The following is a 25586-nucleotide window of genomic DNA, read 5'->3' as shown; positions in this document are numbered from 1 at the left end:
ATGGGCAGCGGAGCCAGTTCAGAGAGCAAGGAGTCAGCTAGGAGATCCAGAGAACTGGAAAAGAAACTCCAAGCTGATGCAGAGAGGGAAGCCAGGACGGTCAAACTACTACTGTTGGGTAAATAGAATAAAAATTGCTCGTGATTCTTTTCCACTGAGGGGTTGTTTAGCTCTGGAATTATATTTCAGTACAGTGAATTTCCCACTCCTCACTATTCTAATTGAAGAAGACAATTCTATAACATTTGTATGAAATGTTTTCTGGTTGTGGCCACTCATGAAGTCACAAGGAATAGGCTGGAAATGGCCATGTCACTGTATGTATTCAATTTTAAGTGTTTGACTTCGAAAATTTTTATGTGAAAACCTGCTGTTAGAGTAAATATTATGATTCTTACTTACAAATAACACATATTTTATTTTTTTTTTCCATGGATCCATACGCATTCATTTGCAGGAGGATTAAGTAAGATAACTGGTTACAATCCATAGGTGTCACAAGGTTGATATTGTTTATTTTCCAAAGTGTTACACTTCATTTTTTGCAGAAGCAGAAAGTGATTTAGAATGGCTTTTTTGATGTACAAAAATGATATTATGGAGAGTGGAATTAAAAGTATTGAGATGAATACAGATGAATATTCTCATAAGCTACGACTTCTAATTCACACTATGATCAATTTATTAGCAGTCAGAGGCTCTAATGGCAAAAGAAAAAAAATATTTTTCTTTATACATCTTTATTCTTGTATCTTCCTTACCTTAGTACTATGCATGAATATCCAAGAACATAATAACACTTCCACTGTCTTAATATTTTTCTTCTAACAGTATGATGCCTATTATAAGAGTTTACATTGGTTTCTCCCAATGAATAGAAGAACAGCCTTTGATCGTTGAAATGTTTCTCATTTTTCCTTCATTGTAACCTCAGTGCTTACAAATGCTTTTAGACTGACATTTATTCAGATGTAACTAGATCCCTTAGATAAAGTAAATCGACTTAACTCTGTTGTTTTGTATCTTATACAAAAAGTCTATATTTGTCAAGAATCTATTATTATTCAAAAACAAATAAGAGAAAATTGTGCAGATTTTTCAAATAATAATGTTAAAGTAGCAATTTGAGACACTTTATGTGTCATCAAGATTCAGATTGCAGCTTACAAAGCTTTTCAGTCCAGCAGAGAATGCAAAGATTTTCTGTGCCACATTTATACAAAATATTGTCCCTACTGAGGCAAGCTTAAGTTGGTCAAAAAAAGCCCCAGAACAATATTTTCATTTAAATTTTCATAAAGTCTAAATAATTTTTATGTATTGTTAAAAAAGGAATTGGGACATCAAGTTAGAACCAGGGTCCATCTACTTCACCATCCTGTCTCTGACCTTATCCAACCTTATCTATGAGGAAGATGTAAGAAATCCTTTAAGAGGAATGTATAGGATAAAGAGGAATTTTCCAGATAAAGAGGAATTTATAAGTTAAGCAGTTTGATCTTCAAGCTTTTATGCCTTCACTGTATTAGTGAAGGCTGTTTTACACCAGGACACAAACTAAATTACTGACCCCCCCTGCCCCTACTGAACTTATGTATTTATTTATTATTAAGGACTGTAGATTTAAATGTTTCCTAATGTATATAGTCAACCTTTTTCTGACACTATTAATATCAATCTCGAGATACCTTTAGTAAAATACTTTGAGGTTCATTGCAAGCTATGTGAAAAAGACTTCTATTTAATTCATTTCAAATCTGAACATATTTCAGTTTCCTTAACTACACGGGCACTCTTTTCATAAGACAAGATGATGATTAGGATCTGAAATATTTTCTTCATAGATTTCTACAATATCTTCCTTTACTTGTGTCATACCCGATAGGAATTCAAATTTGTCAGTGGGTAACATTTTGTAAGGCTTTTTCCTCCTCTTACAACAGATCATAAGGTCTTGGTAAAAAACACGTTGAAGAGAGAAAAAAAAAATATTATGGGCTTAACAGATTAAATTTTCTTGTTCTTAAAAAAGCAAGAGGTGAATTAACTGTGAGTCTGTTTGGAGCCTATTGCACTGCCAGAGTGAAAGTGTCTCTTGAACACCTGAAACCACAGATGCTGAAACAGTTGTGTATAAGGGCCACCATGTATCCCCTTCCAGAGGGACTGTGTGAAATGGCCAGATAGGAGAGGACTAAATCTACTGTGTTCGGATTTGTACCTGTTATCTTTCCATACCTCTGAGGTGATCTCAGAAATGATACAAATTTTGGACTTCATAAATCAAGGGCAGGTCTATTCAAGCTGGCCTAGTCCTACCCTAATTCTAGATTTCTGTTCAGTCAGACCTTAGGTTGCCTCTGCACTGCAGAGCAGATGTCATCATTGTTTCTTTTTGCAATAGGCAGACTGGTAGAAAACACTCAGAAAAAAAATCAATATGTATATCATAAGTTTTTCAGTGAGATCATTTTGTGCTTACATATAAAATGTAAAAAAACCCAATGTATACTTACCAATTCCTGAGATGATTATTAATATCTAGTGTGGTGCCCCTGCATCCTCCAATGGGTCCCTTAGTAAAAAAGAAGTTAGAAAACAAAGACAGCACATTTGTTTATGTTAAGTTCTATGACCTGGGCAAACACATTATCTGGCTGAGGTGATCTGTAGTTTATATGACATGCCCAAATAAACTGGGGGAGGAGGGGAATTATGTCAATTCTGACATTCCTCACAAGTTGCCAAGGAGTCAAGAGGGTTAAGACCTTTATGTGAAGTGTTCCCATGCTGTCAAAGCTGTCCCATCTCCCAACAAATCTGGTCTCTATATCTATACTTCCAAAAAATCAGGTTGTTTTATGAGTCTCGAACAAACTCCAAGGTGAAAGTTTTATTTCTTTTGTATCAGGGCCCTATCTGGCCTGCCCCATCACATGCAGTTTATATGCTTTGCGGGATGCTAGTTTGTAATTTATTGGTGTGCAAAGTACAGTACATTTCAAATATGGCCAAAATAGCTGATGCTCACAGTGATGTTTCACAGGAATAAGAACTTAGATTCAGTTTAAATAACCATTAAAACTTTCAAGTTATTTATTTTCTAAGTATTACTCCATGTCCTCATTATCTACAGTTTTCAGTGTCAGGACAAAAATCACCCTAAATACACCTGGTCATCCTCAGCTCACTTTACTCTCTTTAGGGCTAACCTCATACAATTTAGTTTAAACAGTTGCTTCAGGGGAACAAAAATTGAAGCTGTTTGTTTTAGTAGCAAATATTTTTCTCCACTGACTATAAAAGATATCTAGTAAGTAGTAGTGTAGAGATTTATAGTTTAGGTATTCAAAACCAGTTGAACGAATCAGTTACTGTGGGAATGAAGCTGAAGTTCCTGTTAACACCTGAACTGGAAACAGCACAAAGACAGTCCAATAATCCTATTGATGGGAATGCACCGATTTTCTTATTTAGGGAGTGGATCAGTGTTTAAGGACTTCATTCTCTCAAGACCGTTAGAGCTTAGATTTTTCCTCTAGTTTCTTTCTCTTGTGGAGTAAGTTTGTTGAGTCTGGTAAGAGGACCAGGAAGATAGGATTTCCAGTCTGGTTCACAATGTCCAGAGCTCTGAATGGCACAGACAAGGCTCAGGCAGATGTGTGAAACATTTTCTGATTTTAATTTGAATATTTTCTTTTCCTGCTTTTTACTAGTTTATGTCATTGTCAATGTTTTTTTCTGACATGTTTCAAACAGAGAATTCAATAAGGTTTTTTTTATTTCCTTACCTTTAAATATGGAAACTTTCCTAAACTAAACCTTTCCTTCCAGATAGTTAATAATTGTAAAGAGATAATAGCTCTTGATCAGAGACACAAAAGCACCTTAATATATACAAAGAACTTTCTTCAATGTCTCAGCAGATGCCAGTCCGGAAAGGAGCTTCTACTCTCCACAACCATTTTAACAAATTCTGTTTAGAAAAACAGTAATGTCAAGTTACAGCTGAGGGCCTGGGTTCTGTTCTGTTTTGAATTTGAGAGATTCTCACTCATTTTCAAGGCACTTCCAGTTTTTTCTCTATTTCTACTCTGGCTTAATGCCAGATGGTGATCTGCAGAGAAGAGGTTGAGCAATCCCAGAGCAGCAGGGAAATTTGTGTCAAGCTGCTGGGGGACAGCTCCTTTGCAGCCACGCTACATGGCAGTTCTTGAGTCTCCCATTCAGCCCCAACGTGCCCAGAACCATAATGGACTTGGGACTTGGTGGGATGCAGCTCTGGAATACCCAAAGCAAGAAGAGATGCAGGTTACAGCCAGCCAGAGTTCTGCATGTACAGCACCTCACTGAAGGTGGATATGGCATGGCCTGTGACACAGTGAATGTGATCTCTGGGAAGAGAGTCAACCTTACTGGCAGTGGGGACGCATTTCAGCTCCCAGGAGCGGTCTCAGAGTTTCAGGCATTGACTGAGACTTTTGTGCTTGTATTTTCTGGGCATTGATCCATGTCAAGGAAATAGTGACAGAAATGAGAGGGAAATTTGAAAAAGCTAGAGTTTAAATATGTGAAATGTAAAATATAGGCTATGACATTTAAACTTTCTGAGCTCCAGGACAAGACTAGGTTTGAGTTCTCGTCTTTTATTTAGAAAATCTGGGCTTAAAGAAGATGCCTTCAGTTCCCTGCATAGTCGCATAAAGTCTTTTTTTATGCACTATTCTCAGTGTTTCTGCAAGAACAAGGCTACTACAGTGGGTTGAAATGCAGGTCTGTCCCTGCTCTCCCACTCTGGGGATTGGCCAGAGGAGGCTGCACAGAAAGGGGAAGGAGTAAAGGAAGCAGGTGCAAAGTAACTTGTTCCTGACCCAACTCCTGTTGGACCTAATGCTGCTACAGCTAACATGATACTCCAGAGCAAAGCCAAAGTCTGAAAGTCATCTGTTGTTTAGATAAAGGTATTAATGGATCATAAATTAAAGATGAACAGAGGCAGAAAAATGCATCCAAAAGATATAAATTACTCCTCCTACTCTATTTTAACATTTTCTTTCAGACCTGGAAGAGAAGTTCATTTCTATGTTATGATTTCTGATATCTTTCTGTGAGGTGAATGTATGAATTCTCAGCACAGCCTCCTCTCTTCCCTACAAAAAGTGCAGCAAATACCACCTTGCTGATGGGGCTTTACCTAGTTCTTCAGAAGAGCACGGAAAGAATAATAAATGATCTACAGTGAATTTGCATTTTTTCCAAACTGTGGCAGATGGCAGCATCAGCCCGTTTTGCATGGGCTTGTTTTTCTCCTGCATTTCTACCCTTTCCACCACGGGTTTCAGGAAATGCTTTGCATGTGGTTTGCTATCTGTTGTGATTCATTTGAGTAAATTAATCCCTACCATTTGAATGTTATTAGCTTTACAAAATATGTTTGGAAAGTCTGTAATTGGTTTGTTCAGTTCACTGAGAAGCCCTTGGTTAAAAAACCTATGCCCCAGATTTTCTCTTTTGTCAGAAGTATTTGACACCATCCCGTGAGGCAAGTAATAATCTACAAAGAGAAAAGTAGTGATGAATCCTGTCCCATGGATTCACATTCAAAGTTGAATCCTCTCTTTAGGTGCTTTCAAAATTCATCTTTTGTTGGGCAGCTCTTGCCAACCCTCATCACTCTCATTGACCAAAGATGATAGTCACTCATGTTGATTTCCAATGGAGAGAGTTTACACTGTGCTTACTCACTTTCCATGAGATAAGAAGGCAAATTAATTGTGCATAATCTGGTCAAACCTATGCCCCAGTTCTGCAGCTGACTGTGCAAGTAGATGCCTGTACCTCCCCGACAACTGTGGGGTTTTCCTGCAGAATCATTCCCAAGCTGGAACTGTTGTGCTGCTCTGCAGGTTTCCCACTCCCAGCCACACTTCTTCATGTCAGAACACCACAGGGCAGAGGAACTGACAGGACACCAGGGTCAAGTCTTGTGCTCATGTACTGCCTTTGCATCATGAGCTTGACCACATGCAAGTCTCCACATTCTGCTTTTCCAGTTTCTCAGAGAGGCTGGCTAAAGGGCATGGGACTCGCTGGTTTGCCTTATAAAAGGTCATAATACACATTAAATCAGCAGCTACAAATCATGCAATGAATAGGACACTATCAGAAGCTGTAGCTTGTTCATGTCTTCCTGCCCATCAACCAGAGATGAAATCAAAATATGAGCCATATTTCACTTCCTTGCTAATTAAAAAGTCTATATTTTTCTCTTAAGTGACTGAACTTTCTTTTGTTTTTAAGTGTCCCTTTCCTTTCCACAATTAATATTTGTACCAAGATTTTGTTGTTTTTAAATCCAATTGGACATTAGAGAGGGTTTATAGTTTGTACAATGGGAATCTAAAACATCTGTACATTTCTTCATAGATAGAAAATTCTGTGTTCCAGAAAGTTATTTTTAGTACTTGCTTCTTATTCATCTGTCAATCACATCTTCTCAACATTCCCCTTCTGCAGGTGCTGGAGAGTCAGGGAAGAGCACTATTGTAAAGCAAATGAAGTAAGTATCTAAATATGCATATAAGTTGTCGAATTTGGTATTTGTAGTACAAACTATCTAGTTAATGACTTATTACAATGTTTGTGGTTATTTGAATAAAATGCAAAGAAACATCATTCAAATCAAGTTATCATTCAACTGCACAATAAATAAAAAGTCACTTTGTAAGCATCAATCTCTTCCTGTGTAAAAAACAAGGAAACTGTCTTACAAAAGCAATAATACTAGTCTGAATTTAAGTTCCCCTACCTATTTAATATCTTCGCCAATGCATTTTAAAGAGTTAAATAAAAAATATTGTGTCACAAGAACAATTTTCTATTATTCAAGTAGCTCATTTTGTAATAAGACAGATTCAGAACCATCCATCAAATACTTTGCTAACCCTTTTTCTCCAGTTAAATGGTGGATAAACTTATTTCTGGTTTGAGTTCCATTCAGGAGACCTCCCTATTCAGCAAACCATTGAAGTGTATTGTACTCAAAGCTTCCCCAAATAGGAGCAGATTAATTGTTCCTCTGAACTGAGCACTTTAAGAAGGCTGATAAGCTTTAACAGCATGGAGGAGGGGGTAGAACAGTGCAAAGATGAAAGTTATATTTAAAGCCCTGTACTGTCAACTTGATCAAAAATATAAATTATTTTACAGGAAAACTGTTCAAAAAATTATCATTTTTCATATAAAATGTCATCTTTCTGTCACAACCAATGGCTTCTTTTTAAGGATTTTTTTTCAGTTAAAAAACCCCCAATTTCAGTTTTGGTGTGGTTTTTTTTCAGTGAAGCCTAATATTTTCCAAAGAAGGCTGATACAAAAAAAAAAAAAAAAATAAAATTCCTGAAAATAAAATTTTCAGCAAAATCAAGGAAATTTTACTCCTATTAATATAATATTCTTATTAACAAACCTCATTTTTTTCAGTCTGAAGATTTCAATCGAAGTTATATCCATCCACTGGGCTTTGCACAATATCTACTGATGCTCAAAATATAGATATGCTGCAAGGCCCTAAAAAGATGGGGATGGTTATAAGAGATAATTTTGCTTGATGCACAAGGTGAAAAAACAGTACCTGTTCAGTTAGACTGGGTTCACAGATTTAACCTCACATAGATGGAGAAATTACTGTTTCCCTATTCTAGCAGAATAGGCAGATCAGCCATTTATAAATGTTTTTCCAAGGACCAAATTGATTAATTTCTTTTTTCTGCTGACCACAAAAGCATCTGATCCAATTTTTCATTCCTTTCTTTTTTTCTTTTGAATGCATCCTGTAAAGTTTTTTCTTTTTTTTTTTACACCAGGATCATCCATAAAGATGGTTTCACCTTCCAGGAACGCATGGAGTTCAGACCTATCGTTTACAGTAACACCGTGCAGTCTATCCTGTCTATTGTGAAAGCAATGACTAAGTTAGGAATCAGTTATGAAAACCCTGCTAGAACTGTGAGTGTGATAATCTTTATCTTGAAATAGACATTGAAACACCTTTTTTTCCACAGTATAATAGTAGAACCTAGTAGAACAAAGAGGGTCCAGTATTTTCTTTATGGCAGTGGAAACCAAGTACTGCTTGAGTTACATGTGACAAGATGTATTTTTGTTTTCTCAAGACTGATACCCAAAGGTCTAACCTTTGCCTAAATTGCCATTTTGATTGTTACAAAAGAAATGTTCAACTTGCAAAGACACTATTAAAAAAAAAAACAAACACAAAAACCAACAGAACCTTTTCTTAGCTGCTTAGTCATTTATTGCTATTGGGAAACGTAAAAAAAATATTTCCCTTTTATGAACAAACCTTGGGGCTCAGCCATGTAAGGAAGGGTCATGTAGGCTTGTTGGGAGCATTTCAGTGTGACATTGCTCCTGGACCAGAGACCTCCCCGTTGTATGGATGCAGTACTGGCCCGCTGGCACCATGGGGAAGTGGAGTCTGACTTTCCTGGCACAGTTGTCAATCCTCTGTGCAGGCACATAGAGACAAAACCACAACAAGGAGACCTGCTATCTTTTGTCAATCATACTGAATTTTCAGGGACAGAAATGAAGGAAAAAGTTTTCTTCTCTGTGCAATGATTTAATTTATTGCCTGTAATTCAGATCTTACTGAGAATTTCTCAAAGGTCTGTCAGAATAGCAGTTGATTCCAGTTTTGGCAAATTCTGCCTAATCCCTAGAGGTTTATCTTGGAGGGAATAACATCTGCTTATCTGAAAGAGTTTTTCTTGTTCCAAAAGTCTACATTTCATTATAGTGACATGTGGTACTTTGACCTAAAAAATGATAAACAAAAGCTTGAGAGGTTACTAAAGCTCACACAGGCATTTGACAAAAATAGAAATTAAATGTTTTCCATGAATGCAAATCATTCAAACAAGCATAACAAAGCCCAAAAGCAGCACACAGAAAATAGGACAATGTTAACTTGCTGTACTGCATAAGGACTTGTCAACCAAACTACATGGCCTAAGACAGCTGGACCTTGCAGCATCTAGCCACAGGTCCTGGCTTAGCCCATGATATCTTAGCCCGTGGTCCAGACTCTCTTTGCCACCTGTAATTAAAATATATTCTTCCTGTGTCCTAGTTTCAGTCTCTTTTCTCAGCCCTGCCAAATTTTCTGAGATATTTATACATGCTCACTCTATGCCAGTTTCATAGACATTCTTTTCAAGGGATTTCACAGCCTGGAGAACTGGGAATTGAAAATTTTTGTTAAATAGCCCAGTTCATTTTGTAGCATTATATATAACCAAATGCAGAAAACACAGCTTTTGTAAGTTCATCGTTTATAGCACAGTCAGCGCACTCTTACTGTCATTGCAGAATAGGCCTCCAGGAACATGGTTGAATATAACTGTATAAAATATTTGCAGTGCCTGTCTTCTTTTCCCCCCAAAATATGTAAGAACAATCTAGATGTGAGTTTTAAAGAAAATAGAAATTTTGGTCACATTTATTTGAATCACCACTAAACCTTACCCTTTCTCCCAAGAACCCCATAAAACTTAGTTTCCCTTTCACATAAAGTCATGAGCCACTGGTAAGCTTGAGTTGTTTTGAGATAAGCTTTGATTTCAGTTGTACTTTGCTTTTTTTCTGTCCTGGACCAGATTTAACTACCTAAATTGTCTAGTCCAAGGACTGGGATTATCTTGGTCTCGAAAGCAATGGGTTTACGCATGTTCCAGGTCTGCCTGAAATATCTCTTACTGGTCCTTAAAGGGCCTCAGAACTTAATTTAAAGAACATTTGTTCTGGGGAGGGAGGTAATTTTTTCTTTCTAAAGGGTCATTCCAATCTATTTTTAATATGAAAATCATCTGAAACCTGTGCAAATGGCAGTGAGAAACAAAACATTGTATAAATCAGGTTTATGATAAGCTCAATCTGCTGCTTAATCTTCCTTCGTTATGTAAGCACCAAAATCCACATTTGCCACCTTTTGCATAATAATCAATGAACATTTACCCCACACCCGGAGGCTCTGAGCTCAAGGCTTCTTGATGGAGACTGTTCAACCAACAAATTCAACCTAGTAGGTGGATAAATGTAATCATTACATGATATATCATATCTTGAAGGAGAGGACATTCAAACTCGTATCTTGAAGCTGAACCCTGGAGACAAATGCAGGGCAGACATGAGAAAGCATGACCCAATTCTGCTGATCCCAGCACTGCATGAGAGGATGTGGGTGAGATTTAATGTAGAAGAGCAGTTATAGAGCTGTCCACCTTCCTTATTCCAATAAGGGCAGTTTTCTAGTGGTAATTTTCCCCTTTTTTTTTTCTCCATGCTAACTCAATTTCTCCAGAATTTCAGAAAACACGCAGTGTTTCATATTTGTTTCTGATTTCTATGAAGTTTCCATAAACTTCACTTTCTACTGAGAGATAAAGATATAGCACATTCCTAAAATAAATTATTGTGAAGATGTTTTCTATTTTTGAATAAAACATACTCCCTGCCAAAACAGTGTCTATCAGAATCCATTTATACTGTTGCAACTATTGACTGAGAGTCACTTCAGTTGTCTACTTATACAACTAGGAAGGAATTATATTTTATAATTATCCCCTGCTGTGGCAGTGTATCAAATGACTCTATTTTAATCATGCTCTTTATTCACAGTGCATCCCTAAGCTGTTAACTACTGAAAAGAAATATTTTTAATGTAATAGACTACTGGAAGTATTTTTGATTTGACTACAAAAGGAAGAAATTAGAGAATAATATATTTAAAATATTTGAGATTTTGTTCTGGTGCAGGTTTCTTCTTCCCCACATAAAAGAACATATAGGAAATCCATTCACTACTTTTATTCATTTTGCCACATTTCTCACTGTGGCCTAAAGCTAGAAATTTTTTCTTTCAAATACATTCAAAAATACATTTGTCTCTAGATTGCTGCTTAGATATAGTTAACTTTAAATATACTTTCTAATTTAATTTTTGATACAATAGTACTGTCTCTTACAATAAAAGCCTTACTTCCAAATTGGACTTTTTGTGAATACTTTTACCAAGATGAAATCGAGACCTTGTATGAACAAAACAAACAACAAAAAAAAGATGGAAACTCTGTGTATCATGATTTAAGTCTAACCTTGGCACTAGCTAAAGGGAAGTGAGCTTGTAAAAGGATGTTTACACACACACAGGCGAGAACAGCTACCTGGAAAAAAAAGTGAAAATGAGAAATTTTTCCCCTGCAATTCATTATAAACCAAGCACGTCTTCAGGGAGGTGGAGGGGCACAGCGCACTTGCACAATATTTACTGAAATTTCTCTTTAGGAAGATGAAAGGAAGCTGTGTGCCATGGCAACAACTCTGGAGGATGGCAACATGTCTTCTGAATTGGTTGAGCTCATCAAACAGCTGTGGCGCGACGGTGGGACCCAGGCCTGCTTCGCCAGGGCAGCAGAGTACCAGCTCAGTGACTCGGCAGCCTAGTAGGTGACAGCAGCTGCTGAGCAGCTGGCTACTGCTGCATGGACAGCTAGGAAGGCTTGAGACAAGAACTACCCCTCATGTGCAGCAAATGGAAATTATTGTTCATTAACCAGAAAAAGAATGAGGGTTTTTTGCTAATGTTCATGACATATTAGAAATGTTTAACTAAAGGAAACAAGCGAAATTAAGGAACAACTTGTTTCTGTGTTTGTTTAAACCATAAAAAAAGAAAAAAGGTCTGTTCTCTCTCTGGCTAATTCTAAGATTGACAAAATGGGGGAAAGGGTGAATTGAAATAGCTTATGTTCTACCTAGAGTTGTACTTTGTACACATTTCAAGCTGCTAAATGTAAGCCTGGAGAAAACTGTAAAAACTTTCCTCTAAACTAATCCAGCTGCATGGATAGGTGTTCCCTGGGCCATTACCATGTCAGCATCCAGCTGAGTCAGTGGTGCTGCAGCCACTCTCTAACCTGACTGCTTCAGTTTCCTTTCTGTCCTGGGAGGTGGCAGACAGATAAGCAGGGGACTAGGGATGCTCAGCTCTGACCCCATGAAGGGTCACTGTCGAGCTGGGGCACATCTCTTACCTTAGATGTACTCAGTGGGTTTAGACTTTTCATGACTCCCTGGCTTGGCTGCTTCTATAGCTGTTCTTTCTGGCTACAGTCCTGCTCTGCTGTCTTCTCGCTCAGCTCATACAAGACCATGAAGGGAGGTGTCACCTGGGTCAGAGTTTTCCCAAGGTGTGCAAGTCTGACTCTGGACCTGGGGCAGAGGGTTGTTCCAGCTGAGGTCCATCTTCCCTCTGCATTTGGAGGCTTCCCTGCTCCTGCAACTCCTCCTGCAGGCTGAGGGCATCTGCAGAGTGAAGCCTTCCAAGGTGTTGGATGTCCCTTCTACTCAGCAGGGAAAGGCATGGCTGGAGGCTGGGCTGGGAGCCAGGCAACCTGAGGGCAGTCACAGCTCAGTACTTGTAGATAGTACAGGGAATATACCATGAAAATATTAAAAATTCTTTATCTGTTTATATCTTCCAAACAAGAATGAAGAATGCAAGATTCCTAAACAAAGAAAATACTGCCTGTATTTATTTATGCTTTATTTGACGATATTTTATGGCAGCCTTGTATTCCTATAGCAATAGGGCAATCTTTTTTTCTTAACATACCCTTTCTGATAGGCCCCACTGCAGTTCTCAGCACTAAAACCCTATAACAAACCATCAAAATTAAAAGGAAAAACACCTCTTCACATTAAAAAAAAAAAATCACCTGTTTACCAGCTAAGATTCTACTGTGTACACTATGCCTGGCAGATTAGGTTTTGTTTTCTGAAAAGAAGACAGGAGAGTCTAAACTAATTCCCTCTCAGTGTTATGTTCTCTGTCATTTTTTAACTTGAAATAAGTTTCAGTATTTAAGTAAGTTAATATAGACTGTGTCTGTAATCATTATTTATTGTTAGAGTTACATTAAAAGCCACTACAGTGATATGTTTTTCATCTGCTTGAACACTTCTGAAAATCCTGCTAATCCTCTGTCTTCATCTTATGGCACCTGATGCTTCTAAAATCTAGCCTTTGGCTCTGAACCTTTAAAATCAACTTAATATTTGCCCTTGCTGCTGTGCTTCTAATGATCAGTTCAAAGCCAGCTACGGTCAATTAACCATCTAATGCTGCAGTTCAATTTCTTTTAAAACCAAAACCCTGTTCCTCAGCTCCCGTGAATCAGCTCCTACAAAGAATATTGATTTATATTGTGCAAACTCTGACTTTCTGAGGTTATCTTCTCTAAGACTTTTCATTATTAATTCATGCTAATGAAGTTTGATCACTGCCTTTCCTTTGTGTTTTTTAATTGGGAAACAAAATGAGATCTTCTGAATAATAGAAAAACTCCCTCTATACTAAATTTGTCTGGAATTTCTTCCTTAGACTCACCTGGAATAAATTCTGGTTTAATATGGAGTGATGAGTAAGGAAAGGGCAAAAGAAAGATTATACATTGTGACCTTAAATGTCATTGTATAGCTACCAGTAGTACATGGTGCGTCTTGCTTACTCAGTCCTTTGCCTCTCAGGGTAGGACTCATGTCTTCTAATTCAAACCAAGGAAAGATCAGCATTTGGATTGACCTAATAATTTCCATTCCCTCCTTTGCCAGTGAAGAGCTGGTCTGCAGAGTCTCCTCTTGAGGCTGCTTACAGCTTTAGGGGGAGTCTGAAGTTCCCTCTCTTGCTCCATTAGCTAGATAATTAACTTGGTCTAATTTTGTATGCAATTACAATTGTCTGTCTTGAATTGAATTTAGGCATCTGTGAACTAAGAACTATCAGAACTTTATAAGCAATTTTATGTAAAAGTGTTTGGTTTAGTGCTTACATGCTTTGTAAATAGCAAAATGCCTTTTGTTGCTTCCTTCCACAAGGATGAGTTTACCTCAGGCCCTACTCAGAGAAACAGAGATATATTGCCTGTTTTTAAAAAAAAAAAAACAAAAAACAAACCAACACATTTTTCCTGGCCTCAAATAATGGACAAACATTGAATTACTCAGACCACAACTCCTTGCTGAGTGGATACAGTGTATTCAACTTAAAATGAGAAAATCCCATTTGGAAGCATTACTTGGAAACATCCAAATGAAAGATGGATTCTAGCTTTTTAATTTTTTATTTTATTTTATTTTATTCAATTTTATTCTATTTTTTAATTATTATTATTTTACAGATTTGTTAAATTCTGCAGACAAGGATGAGGAGCTGTGAGGTTTGTTTTGGAAGCTTCTGGTTAAACTGAACAGCAGAACTTGATGCTGGGCAGACAGCATAGAGAGGGAAAAAAGGTGGCCTGACTCCTAATAAACTTTAGAGAGACAGTGTTTACTTTGTCAGAGACACGAGGCTGCAAATGGAATGGTGCCAACTGGGACACCAAAAAGCTTGAAAATGTTTCAACTGCTATATGTGGTTTCTTGCTTTTGGCTTTGTTTTTTCTTTGAATATTAGCAGTTAAAAGGTAAGAAGTTACCCATTCATCACCTCTTCTTTTTCTTTTGTCAATTCATAACCTCTCCAGAGATTCCTAGACCAGCCAGTAGAATTCACAGGCCCTGTCCAGCCATTTATAGAAAGCTTTGTGCTCCTAGAAGACACAGGAGAAGGGTTGGTGGTAGGGCAAGAGCAGGCTTCAAGATCTGTTTTGGATTCTCATTTTGTGCAGATTTTATCTCTGTATACCAGAAATAAAGGCAAGTAATCCATACCTTTCCAGGGGATTATCAGAATACTAATGTAGGAGATCCTCAGCTACATTGAAGCTTTTAGTTTTTATTACAAAATTAATTTTTTTTTAAATTACCATATACCTTCTGCTTGTAAATTGAGAGGTCTGCAGGGAAAATAGCCCCTAAAAGTTAATTCTTCCAAAATATTATACCCTCTCTTTCATTTAGGAAGGAAGATACTGTTACCAACAGTCTGAGATGCTGTGGTGACTCCTAATGCATCTGCTTCTAAAAGATGCTTGTGATTCTTCCCCTGTGGTGGAAATCCCCACTTACTGAGACAAAATGGCCAAACCCCCTTACCTGACAAGGTGGTTTTTTGGCACCCCTGAGGAAAATAAGGATTTTTCTGAACAGAAATTCTCAGGAAGATATTTATTATTTACAACTAAATTACACTTCTATATGCAAGGAAAAAAAAAGAAAGGCTCTGGACTGTGGATCTAAGTTGTATAAAACCCAGTAGCACTGTATTTAAATGTATAATTTACATTACGTATTTAAGAGTGGCTCAATATGAAGTGATTGTGTAATGTACTTTTCACTTTTTGATTTCACCAACCACCATTTCTTTTTTACTCTTCTTAGTTACCTCAATGATTTGGACAGGTTGGCAATGTCAGACTATGTGCCCAGTGAGCAAGATGTTCTGCACTCCCGAGTGCAGACAACTGGGATTATAGAGACTCAGTTTTCTTTCAAGGATTTGAACTTCAGGTATGAAAGCGATATTTGACAGTTTTCTTGGGTTTTATCTTTCTTAAGCATTTTCTTTCAAAGGCATTTACCTATTATAATGCAGGTAATCCCATTGTGATATCCTTGAATCCAATCTTATTTAACATTTTGACACCATGAAAAAAGCAAGATATTTTACTATTATTACTCCAACTTTGAGCATATAATGAACCATTATACAGAGGTCTCAGAATATCAGGTTCTCAGAGGACATTTTTACATATGTAAGTGTCTAAAAAGCATTAGTTGTATCCTCTCATTTGAATAATTGTGACATTTATGAAATTTGCCTTCCTAAATGTCCTTAACGGCATGCAAAAACATTTGATGACTATCAATTTGCATGCACTCTCAACCTTTCACTCTTCTTTTGAGAACGGAAATAACTGCTCTTAGCACTGCAATGCCCTACACTTGGAAAAAAAAATAAATAAATTTCTGTCCCATAGGAAATTTCAGCATTATCATGCGTGCCTTCATGCTCATTTAAGATGAAAAGCAAAATACTCAGAAAAAATTTTTGAAAATAATGCCTCTGAGAAATTTGACTGAAATATTTTATACATTGACTCAAGATTTTGTTATGCTTGGTGAACCAGTTAAAAGCATCCAATTCCACATGAAAATGGATTTGAATGAATTATGATAGTTTCATTGTTCTATAATGCTTTTCTCCATGGACTGGAATCCATTTAATTCTTAATTTAAAGGCTGGGGTGCATACTGAGGAATGCAGTCTAGACAAGAAACTGCCTGTAGAGACAGACAGATTTATAAAGCACGAGCATTATAACTTTTACATTTTTCATTCATCTTCTTTTTTTCTCCTCATGTGCCAATTAAAGATTCCCCAAGCCCTCTATGCTACCACACAGATGCTTTGACACAACAGAGTTTACATATACAAGATGAGATTCTGAAGTAGATGCCCTACAAATAAATTATTATCACCTATTAATACCCTGATCACTTGTGAAAATTCAGCACTTACCCACAAATTCTGTAGTATAATCTCATAGATATATTCTTTTTCTCTGGTTAACGTATTTCCTGGCAGCTTTGTATACTGGAAATTTGAGTACCTTCAGTTACAATCATAGTTTATGTAAGAAAGAAATTCAGGGTGGAGAAAGAAATCACCAGAGTGCAAATGCTCTTTGACATGGATGTTATCAGTCCTGATATTAGAATACCAGCATTAGTGTCTAGGTCTAACTGAAATGCAGCACAACTGAGAATTTAGTTACCCAAGTGTCTGTAAACAATAGGAAGGTTCCTAATACCACCACAGACGCAAACCCTTTCTGCTATGCATTGTAGTAGTGTTAGTTATGTGAGTAAATTCATTACTAGTTGCAGACAGTTGAATAATAGGAGGTAAAATCACCACAAAATAGTCTGAGGGATTTGAGCTGCTGTAGGGATGCAGAGCAGTTATAAATCCATTTTAACCAGCCAGTTACTGCTACTTTGTATTATCAGAGCAGAGCAAAACAGATGGAGGATCCTGATGACTCTGCACTAAGTTTGATAAGTACCATAGAAACATCTATAAAGAGAGGAACACTTCCACATTCAGAGTGAGTTTTGGCTGATGTACTGATTGGGCTTTGGGTCACAAGCCACAAATGCATAAAAAAATCCCTGTGAACAGATGCCTCATTCACCAAACACTTGTCCCTCTTCTGAACTGAGTGAGACAGAAAACATTTTGTATCTGTGCAGTAAAAGTCTAAATTTCAGTGCTGTAACTGAATTACAGTTGCACAGAAAACATCGATTTTTATTTACTCGTTTCTTAGTAGGTACTTTGCTGGTTTAGTGTAATTTAGCTTTCATGCGCTCCTCAATTTGTTTCACTAATGTTGACTTAGAGTTCAGAATATATTTAAATATTTTTAAAATTTCTGATCTTCATAGGTCCTCTTCTACTGTTATTTCTATTGGTGTGCCAGGAAGAGTGTCACTGAAATCAGGCAGGTTTTATTTTAGCCTTCAGGTCTAATAAATTTACAGCTAATTCCATATCTGCAGCTAAGTTTTGCAAGAGCATTTCTAGGAAAATATAGAGATTTTTACACTAACTTTGACTATCTGGGTAAAAGAAATCTCATTTTCTACCACTCAGGAAGAGACTTCAGTTCTACATATGCACGTTAAGTTCTGGGCTGGCATGAGAAGAGCTAAGCAACCTAAGATTAGTACAACAAGAACTGCCCATAAGCACTGCCTCTGGCTTTGATCTTGTCATATATTAACAGACTTCTCATGAATATTCACAGGGCCATATGCTGAAAGCTTGCAGGAAAGGGAATACGGATTCGTATGATTATGAATGCTTGCAAAACTTTACTGCAGACTGAATTTTTAAGCTTTTATTTTTTCGTACTGTACCACAAATCAAGGAAGGCAGTTTAGTTTTGGGCACTAATCACAGCCAAAAGTCGAGACACTTTATTCATACTGCACTCACTCTTTAGTAGGTGTTCTGAGCTCAGTGAAGATATGCTTGGAAGAATGCCATTACTTTTATCAAAATCTTGCTCCACAACAGCTTCCTGATTTCCAAAACAATTCACTTTTGTAGACACCCAGTGATGAAAAAAAATGATTAAATGTACCAGAAAAAAATAACTCATTGCTCCTCAGCTGCAGAAACAGTTCATTATGAGCATTGGGAAGAGTTTGATTTCTTCTAAGCAGGATGCAAAATGATAAATAATAACCTTTGTTACCATCAGCTGCACTGCTGATGGTGAATAAAACAGAGGATCAATATACTGCAAAAAGCAGTTTTTCAGTAAAAAATTCTTCTTGCTCTGTTTACTATTGACATAATTGTTTCATACTGAATGGCAATATATTCATTGTTATAAGAATTGAGTTGTGTTTAATTTTCAGATACTGCAGGAGATACATCCAGAGATCTAATGCATCTTCTTGCAGAAAGGGATGATGCAACAGGAGATTAGGTTTTACAGTTTTCAGTTCAACAACAGGCAGCACAGGGAAAAGTCATCATGTGCACAAGGAAAGAGAAAATCTAAGATTAGGATAAATTTGATTTTTATGGTCTTCCTCCTTTATAATGCAGTTGGAAAATCTTCAAATTTGACATCTTTTATTTTGGAAAAATAGTGAAAAGAATGTTCTATCCCTTATCACTGAAGAATTTCAAATATAAGTGGGAATTTTGAAAGCTAGAGCTAAGCAGAATAATGGTAGCTTTGATGACAGCTCCATCATAGTTTGGCTCTAACTAGATCCCATCTAGGTGTGTTCAGTTGGCTTTGGATCCCTTATAAAGTGTCCATCTAAAGTTTATATGACTACCTAAAAGTACTACTTCCTGGTAAAGTCTGAAGGAAATTAATGCAAACAAGGGCACCCCTACAGTTCCCTCCCTACAAAAGAAGGGATTCCTACTCCACAGGAATTACTGCTTAAAGACCAACTAACGAGGTTGAGAGGGCAGAGACCTCCCCCAGAGGTGTGCTGCAGGTTGTATAGCAAACTCAGTGATCACACCAGAGCAGTGAGCAGACAGTGAAATCTAGTTACACATAACCAGTGGGTCAACTCATGACTCACTTCCAGTCATAAGCCTTATTGACCAATGTGTCAGTTCACTGCAAGCAAAACTATGAAGTAGCAAATGACACCAAATTTGAGGGTCTTCTACTGATGTTTCATAACTCTCTCCTGAATAAATCCTTGCCTGCAAGTCTTAGTACTGCACTGAGCCCTTATACAGAGATGCAGAGCCCCACCTGAAAGTAGTGAATGTTTTTCTTACATGCAGGTTTTTAAGCCTTTACATTTTGTTTTATGCCCACTACAAAGCCATGAATAACACATAGGACTCCTTGACCTGTTGGGCTAGAAACAGATCGATATTTGGAAAAACTGAATATTTGTCATTCATCTCCAGTTGACTCTGTGTGTTACAGCATGACTACGTCCTTACTAGTTAGTGCTTTACATTGTCCATATGTTATTTTTTCTGCAAAGGATGTTTGATGTGGGTGGACAGCGATCAGAGAGAAAAAAGTGGATTCACTGCTTTGAGGGAGTTACTTGCATCATATTCTGTGCTGCACTCAGTGCCTATGACATGGTTCTGGTGGAAGATAAAGAAGTGGTGAGTCAGAAGAGACAAACACTTTTTGCTTCTAAGTTTTAATGTACTTTCTGATGGCATATCAGAACTATTCCTGTTCCCTGATAACCATTTAAAGACTATTACACTGTATTGGTTCTTTCCAGTAAAGAACATTACAGTAAAAATGACATACGGAGATGAGATTTGTCAGTCTCTCATATTTACCTTTTGCATCTCAACAGAATAGAATGCACGAAAGCCTTCATTTGTTCAACAGCATCTGCAACCACAAGTGCTTTGAAGCCACTTCAATTGTGCTGTTTCTAAACAAAAAAGACCTCTTTCAAGAGAAAATAACAAAAGTTCACCTGAATATCTGCTTTCCCGAGTATAATGGTAAGTTTGGAGTGTTCAGAAGAAAATACATTCAGATGATTAGCACAGGCCATGCATTAAAGATGGAGACTTTGACTCAGGTCACCTATATGTAACCCTTTAAATATTCAGCATCTTATCTAAGCATCTAGCCTTTCTCACGAAAGAATGGTGTGAGACAGACATTGCCAGAATTCAACTCATCTCACCTATTCCTTACCCTTGGGTGGGTTCGTCTTTCTCTCTGGAGATGCTTATTTCTCACCATTGGTGGTAGAGGAAGCTGAATAACCCAGAAGTTTCAGAAGTGTGGTGTGATGAACCCAGCCAATATTTCAGTGCAGTAACTTAGCACTCACACACACCATAACTGAATCCAAGTTTTTGTCCCTATTTTGAGAACTTGTTCTATTAAAGAAGTCTACCTCTTTTTGTATGTCACAGTAGTGTCTACTGGAAATAAGAATAACACCAGATGTTCCCAGCTGATGCAAGAGAGTATATAAGGCTATGTCAGGAAGTGCCAGAGAAAACCAAAATCTGTTCGTATTTTAGTATTAACCTAATGTATTTATGATAGGGAGTGTCCAGAATGAAGCATATTATTAGAAGATGGGTTCAGTGTACTACCTGAAAAACAGCTCCATCACTCCATTTCTCAGGAAATAAACACAGCAACCCAAAATTGCTCAGTGGGATAATCAGACATGATGTACTAGACTCAGTGGAGCTACACCACCTCACCCTTGCCCGAGGCTCAGACAGGATGGGAGCCAGCAAAGGCTCTCAGGAGCCGCTCCCTGCTCCAGACTTACAGCGAGGCCGTGGCACCAGTGTCCACACCTGTTGTTGCTCTAAGGGAGTGCTACCAAAAGGCAGAAAAGCTGCATGAAGAAATAAGGACTGAATATAAAAGCCCCTGATTTTTTCCCCTTTTTCCTTCTTCAATTCTTTATCTCTTAATTGTTATATTTCCCACCAAATTTGTCTCTTATCTGTCTGAATCCCTTTGAATTTGTGTGCCTTCAGTTTTCCTTCTGTTTCTCTCACTTTCTTCTCTCTCTTGAAGGTCCTTCACTGTTTCACACTGGTTTACTCCGGAGCATTTTGCTTCAGAAATGAGGATTTCTGGTTAGGCGTTAGAATTTAGATTTAGGGGGGCAGTTTAGATACAAAATTTTCACACCTAATGAAGTTAATTCCAGTAGAAAATAAAAAAAAAAAAAAAGAGGCAGTAAAGAAAAGTTCTTGTCTCTTTGCAGTTCTTAGGAAGTACCAGTTGAAATTGTGTCTTCTCTTGTTTTTACTGGTTTTTCCATTAGGACAAAACACATTTGAAGATGCTGCAAACTACATCAAGAAACAATTCCTAGACTTGAACATAAGGAAACAAGATAAAGAGATATATTGTCACTTGACTTGTGCCACGGACACCCAGAATGTCAAATTTGTTTTTGATGCAGTCACAGATATAATAATCAAAGAAAACCTGAAAGACTGTGGGCTTTTCTAGCTGTTTGTGCTCAGAACCTCAGTCCATTTTCCTCTCTTCATCTGATGTGCTGACTGAAATAAAAAAACCCCTCTAGGTAAGAAACAGTATCAATAAGACACCCGTTAGCAGCCATTTGAAGCCTTGGGTGCAGCCTGATAATTTCAGACCAACACTGACTTTCCATATCATAGGAAGATTGAAAAAAATTATTCCTGTTCCATAGAGATGCTGGCTGCTGATAAATCCTACTGGAATTAAAGCCACATTCCTGTTTAAGCCGATATCATAGAATCATCGGATGGTTTGGTTTGCAAGGGACCTTAAAAATCATCTAGTTCCAACCTCCTAGCCATGGACAGTGATATTTTCCACCAGACCAGGCAATCAACACTTCTCAGGAAACTGAGGACACCTCAGTATTCTGTGTTTTCTAGTGATGAGAGAAAAAAGATAATGTATAACATGTAGAATATATAATTGACTTTTATTTATAATTGAAGCCTTAAGAAAACTATAGCATTAAACATTATCAATACATAATTTACAGTCCATTTTGTTTTCATGTTACATATACAACTAAAAATGACATACCATTAATTCGACAAAGGCAAACTCCCAGACTTAAATGGTATATGACAAAGAGCAGGGCCAATCTGAATATTTAATTATACTGTTTTGTTAGAAGAGCTGAGAGAAATATACATAAAAAATGCATATAAAATTGGCAAATGCTGTTATCCAGTTTGGAAAAAATAAAACACAATAAGATGGAGGTTAAGGAGAAAAAAAATATTATAAGAGCTCAGTTCCTGGCCATAAATTCAAATTGAAACTTTTTTTTTTGCAATTAAAGGTGAGACTTTTTTTAAATATAGTTAATAATCATGCCACTCAATAGCCTCTTTAGTGCCCTGTGACTGCAACAGTAACTTCTACCACTGCAGAGCAGATGTAAACCCACCAGTTCTCATGGTACCACGCGTAGAGATCCATTCTCTACACAAAGAACTTGTTAATGCAGAGCTGCTCCCCCTTTACTCCTCTTGATTTATTGTGACTAATTACAGAAAATATTTTACTATATTTAATGGACTTTCTCCTGGTTTCAGCTGGGGTAGACTTAATTTTTTTCTTGTTAGCTGTCACAATACTGGGTCTTACATTTACTATAAAGTTTTCCTTACTGCTATTATTGTCACTATTATTGTTGTTATTATTATATTGTACTTTCTTTCAATTATTAAATTTTTCTAATATAAACCCATGGACTTTACCTTTTCCTGATTCTCTTCCCCATCCCACTGCGGGGGTGGGTGCATGTGAGTGAGCGGCTGCATGGCACTTGGCTGACAGCTCAGGTTAAAGCACGACAGAGTTCTAAATATATTCAACTGAATTTTGAAATTCAGTCTTGAAATAACGCTCACTTTTGAAATAGGATGAGTGATGAAGGGTTTCCTTTTGTTTTGTCTTTTTTTTTTTTTTAATTCATTTCAAACTAATTTTCACCATAAGGTCACTGTGTTATGATTAACCTAATCAGAATAAGCAACTTGGCCACTGAACAACAGCATTCTGCAGTTTGTGCATGTGAACAGGGTCATCAGAGTGTGGAGGTCTCCCAGCAGAAGTGGGGAGTGGAGAGCTAAAATACGTTTTGCACCGTCTCGATTTCTGTTGCTGCCTGATCTGTAGTGCTTCACTTGATTAATTCCTTGTTTGTATTGGAATTAATTGATTTCCAGTGGTAAGGTTTTTGGACTCATTTCTAGCAATAAATCTAATTTAAAATTAATAATTTGAACTACGGTGACATCAACATTAATTTCTGATGCCTCGATAACATAATGAAAAACAAGGTCTTTAAGAAACAAATCCATGAACAAACACATTTCAAACATATTCTTGAAGCAAGTGCCTGAGAAATCAGACAGGCTTTATACCTCAGCCTTAAAGCTACTGCAGGTAAGACCACTCAGGTCATGTTTCCTGCTCATGAGGGAAGAAGTTTGGCTGGCCTGAGTGCGCCCAGTGACAGGAGTGAGCTCTCAGCTTTGTGATCCTCCAAGGGAAGGGGCTGCAGGTGATGTCCCCAGGCATTGGATAAACTGAGGGGACAGCACAGGTCAGGGTGTGCAGGACCTCCCCCAGCCCAGCCAGCAGCTCTGCATCCCAGTGACACTGCAGGGAGCACAGGCAGTCTGGGTGTCTGTACACAGTGCTGTGTGCAGGGGTGCTGTGGGAATCAAAACCAGAGCCTAGATCCCAAATAATCCCATTCCTGAGGGTACTGCTGCTTGTGGGTCCAGGGCAGGTGGGCACAGCGAGCCAAGCTGTGCCCAGGAGTGCAACCTCATGATCCCTCTTATTTCTGCCTTCAGACATACAGAGGGGGGCAGGGAAAGGGCCCAAGTGTGACAGTTCTTACTGCATGGGGTGTAACCAACATCACCTACATCCTGCTTGGGCTGGGTTACCCCAGACAGCGAGCTGGATCACTCTCTTCTCAAGCCTGGCTAATACTTTAAGGTCATAAAGCATTTCTGAATCTACCTTGCGGGGTCACTGAGCTTCTACATTCAGGTACCAACCCATGGTTGCCAGACCTACACTGACACCCAGGACTGAAGCTCAACTCTTCTATAGCTCTGCAGCAACCTAAACTCCACCTGGATTCTCCAGAAGGGCCAAGAAGTGAGGGGTGAGAAGGACTACAGTGAACTGGCTGTACTGAAGGGCAGGAGGAAGAGTGAAGACTGTGATATCTGCCATGTGGTTTTTGTACATGGTAGACTTTTATCCTTTTATTTCCGTGTATACACAGAAAAAATATCTTCCCATTTTTGTTGAAAACAGGGATTTTTCACAAGGAAGGGAAATCTCTGAGGTCAGATGGAAGCATGAAACATGACTTCCAGAAAAAAGATAACTGGAGGTTTCTGGAAACCTTCCAAGGACCGTGCCTACACTTACAATAGAAAAGGCACTAAATAATAGAAAACATCCCAGTTCCTAACCCTAACTGCAATTTTTGCCTTAGCTAGAAATGAATTTGATCCCATGAGCCGTGAATGATGAAGAAAAGGTGTCTCCATGTACACAGGAACCTCCGAGTTGCATCAGGAACCTGGGCTTATGAGCCTACTTTCCAAAACCCTTGTTGTACACCTGATCTTGGTCCTACTTCATTTCAGAATGTAAAAGTAGGCATGAGGCAGGAGACAACAAGGGCTTAAGGGAAAATTATTTTGAGGAAAATGGTATGAGTCTTCTTCCTAGCTCCAGGGGACCTCCAAGACACAGCAGGAACCTGGGCTCCTCACCCTACACTTCTCAAATTCTGTCCATACTCCTAGTTTTAAATCTAACCCAGGCTAGAAATTAGGCACAGTCCCTGGGAAGTGAATGACAGAAAATAAAGTAGCACTTAAAACCAAAATGAGCCCTTTTCCTTTTTCTCAGGATTCTCAATGATACATTGCGAATTTAGGTTTCTCAAAACTGTTCTTGTCCAAACCCTAATCCTGTTGTCAGCTGTCAACCTTCCTTTCAATCCCAGCACTGTGCATTTCAGAGATATAAAATTAACGATCAAATAATAAAAAAAAATTGGGTCCCTTGAAACCTCTTCTTTGAAGTTAAGAACATCCAGCATAGCCCCATGCATTAGTAAATGCAGTATTGCTGTTGTGACTAGAAAGCCACAGGCTTTGTGTTAAGTTAACACAAGCCTGAGAGCTTCTCAGGTTTTGCCTGGACTAGTTTAGCCTTTGGAGCTCGGAGCTTTGTTTTAGCTTGTTTATCTGTATCAGCAATTGTCTAACAAGCAGGTGGCTCTTCCGTTGAGAACTGCCAATAAGTAAAGTCTTAAAGAAGAAAACGAGTCATCCTATCACAAACTCCCTTTTGCACTTCTAAATTTTTGAAGCTAAAACACTTCTCAAGGCCCTGATTTCAGAAGAACATCAGTCACTGAAAAAGTGAAAATAACCCTTGCTGTACTAAAGAGCTGCTGTACTGAGGACAACAGACAACTCAAGAAACACATAAAGAATATATTAC

The 25586-nt window shown here is 37.9% G+C and overlaps 1 protein-coding gene across 1 annotated transcript; it reads left to right on the top strand.

Moving 5' to 3' along the window:
* GNAT3 (G protein subunit alpha transducin 3) lies at positions 1-21542 on the top strand. The gene is made up of 8 exons (XM_027639804.1): positions 1-118; positions 6517-6559; positions 7866-8007; positions 11365-11522; positions 15403-15531; positions 19564-19693; positions 19897-20050; positions 21352-21542. The coding sequence occupies exons 1-8, from the start codon at positions 1-3 to the stop codon at positions 21540-21542; spliced, it is 1065 nt and encodes a 354-aa protein (XP_027495605.1).
* Positions 21543-25586: the final 4044 nt, after the last annotated feature.

This window comes from Corapipo altera, unplaced genomic scaffold, assembly GCF_003945725.1.
Source record: "Corapipo altera isolate COAL_440 unplaced genomic scaffold, ASM394572v1 1b, whole genome shotgun sequence".
Classification (NCBI taxonomy): Eukaryota; Metazoa; Chordata; class Aves; order Passeriformes; family Pipridae; genus Corapipo; species Corapipo altera.
This window is presented reverse-complemented; position numbering and strand designations above follow the sequence as displayed.

What these genes read in the sequence shown, in the direction of transcription:
- GNAT3 (XM_027639804.1), top strand. Translation starts at nt 1, where the DNA reads ATGGGCAGCGGAGCCAGTTCAGAGAGCAAGGAGTCAGCTAGGAGATCC. An exon ending in GGTCAAACTACTACTGTTGG is followed by an intron (nt 119 to 6,516) that starts GTAAATAGAATA and finishes CCCCTTCTGCAG; the next exon opens with GTGCTGGAGAGTCAGGGAAG. An exon ending in ACTATTGTAAAGCAAATGAA is followed by an intron (nt 6,560 to 7,865) that starts GTAAGTATCTAA and finishes TTTTTACACCAG; the next exon opens with GATCATCCATAAAGATGGTT.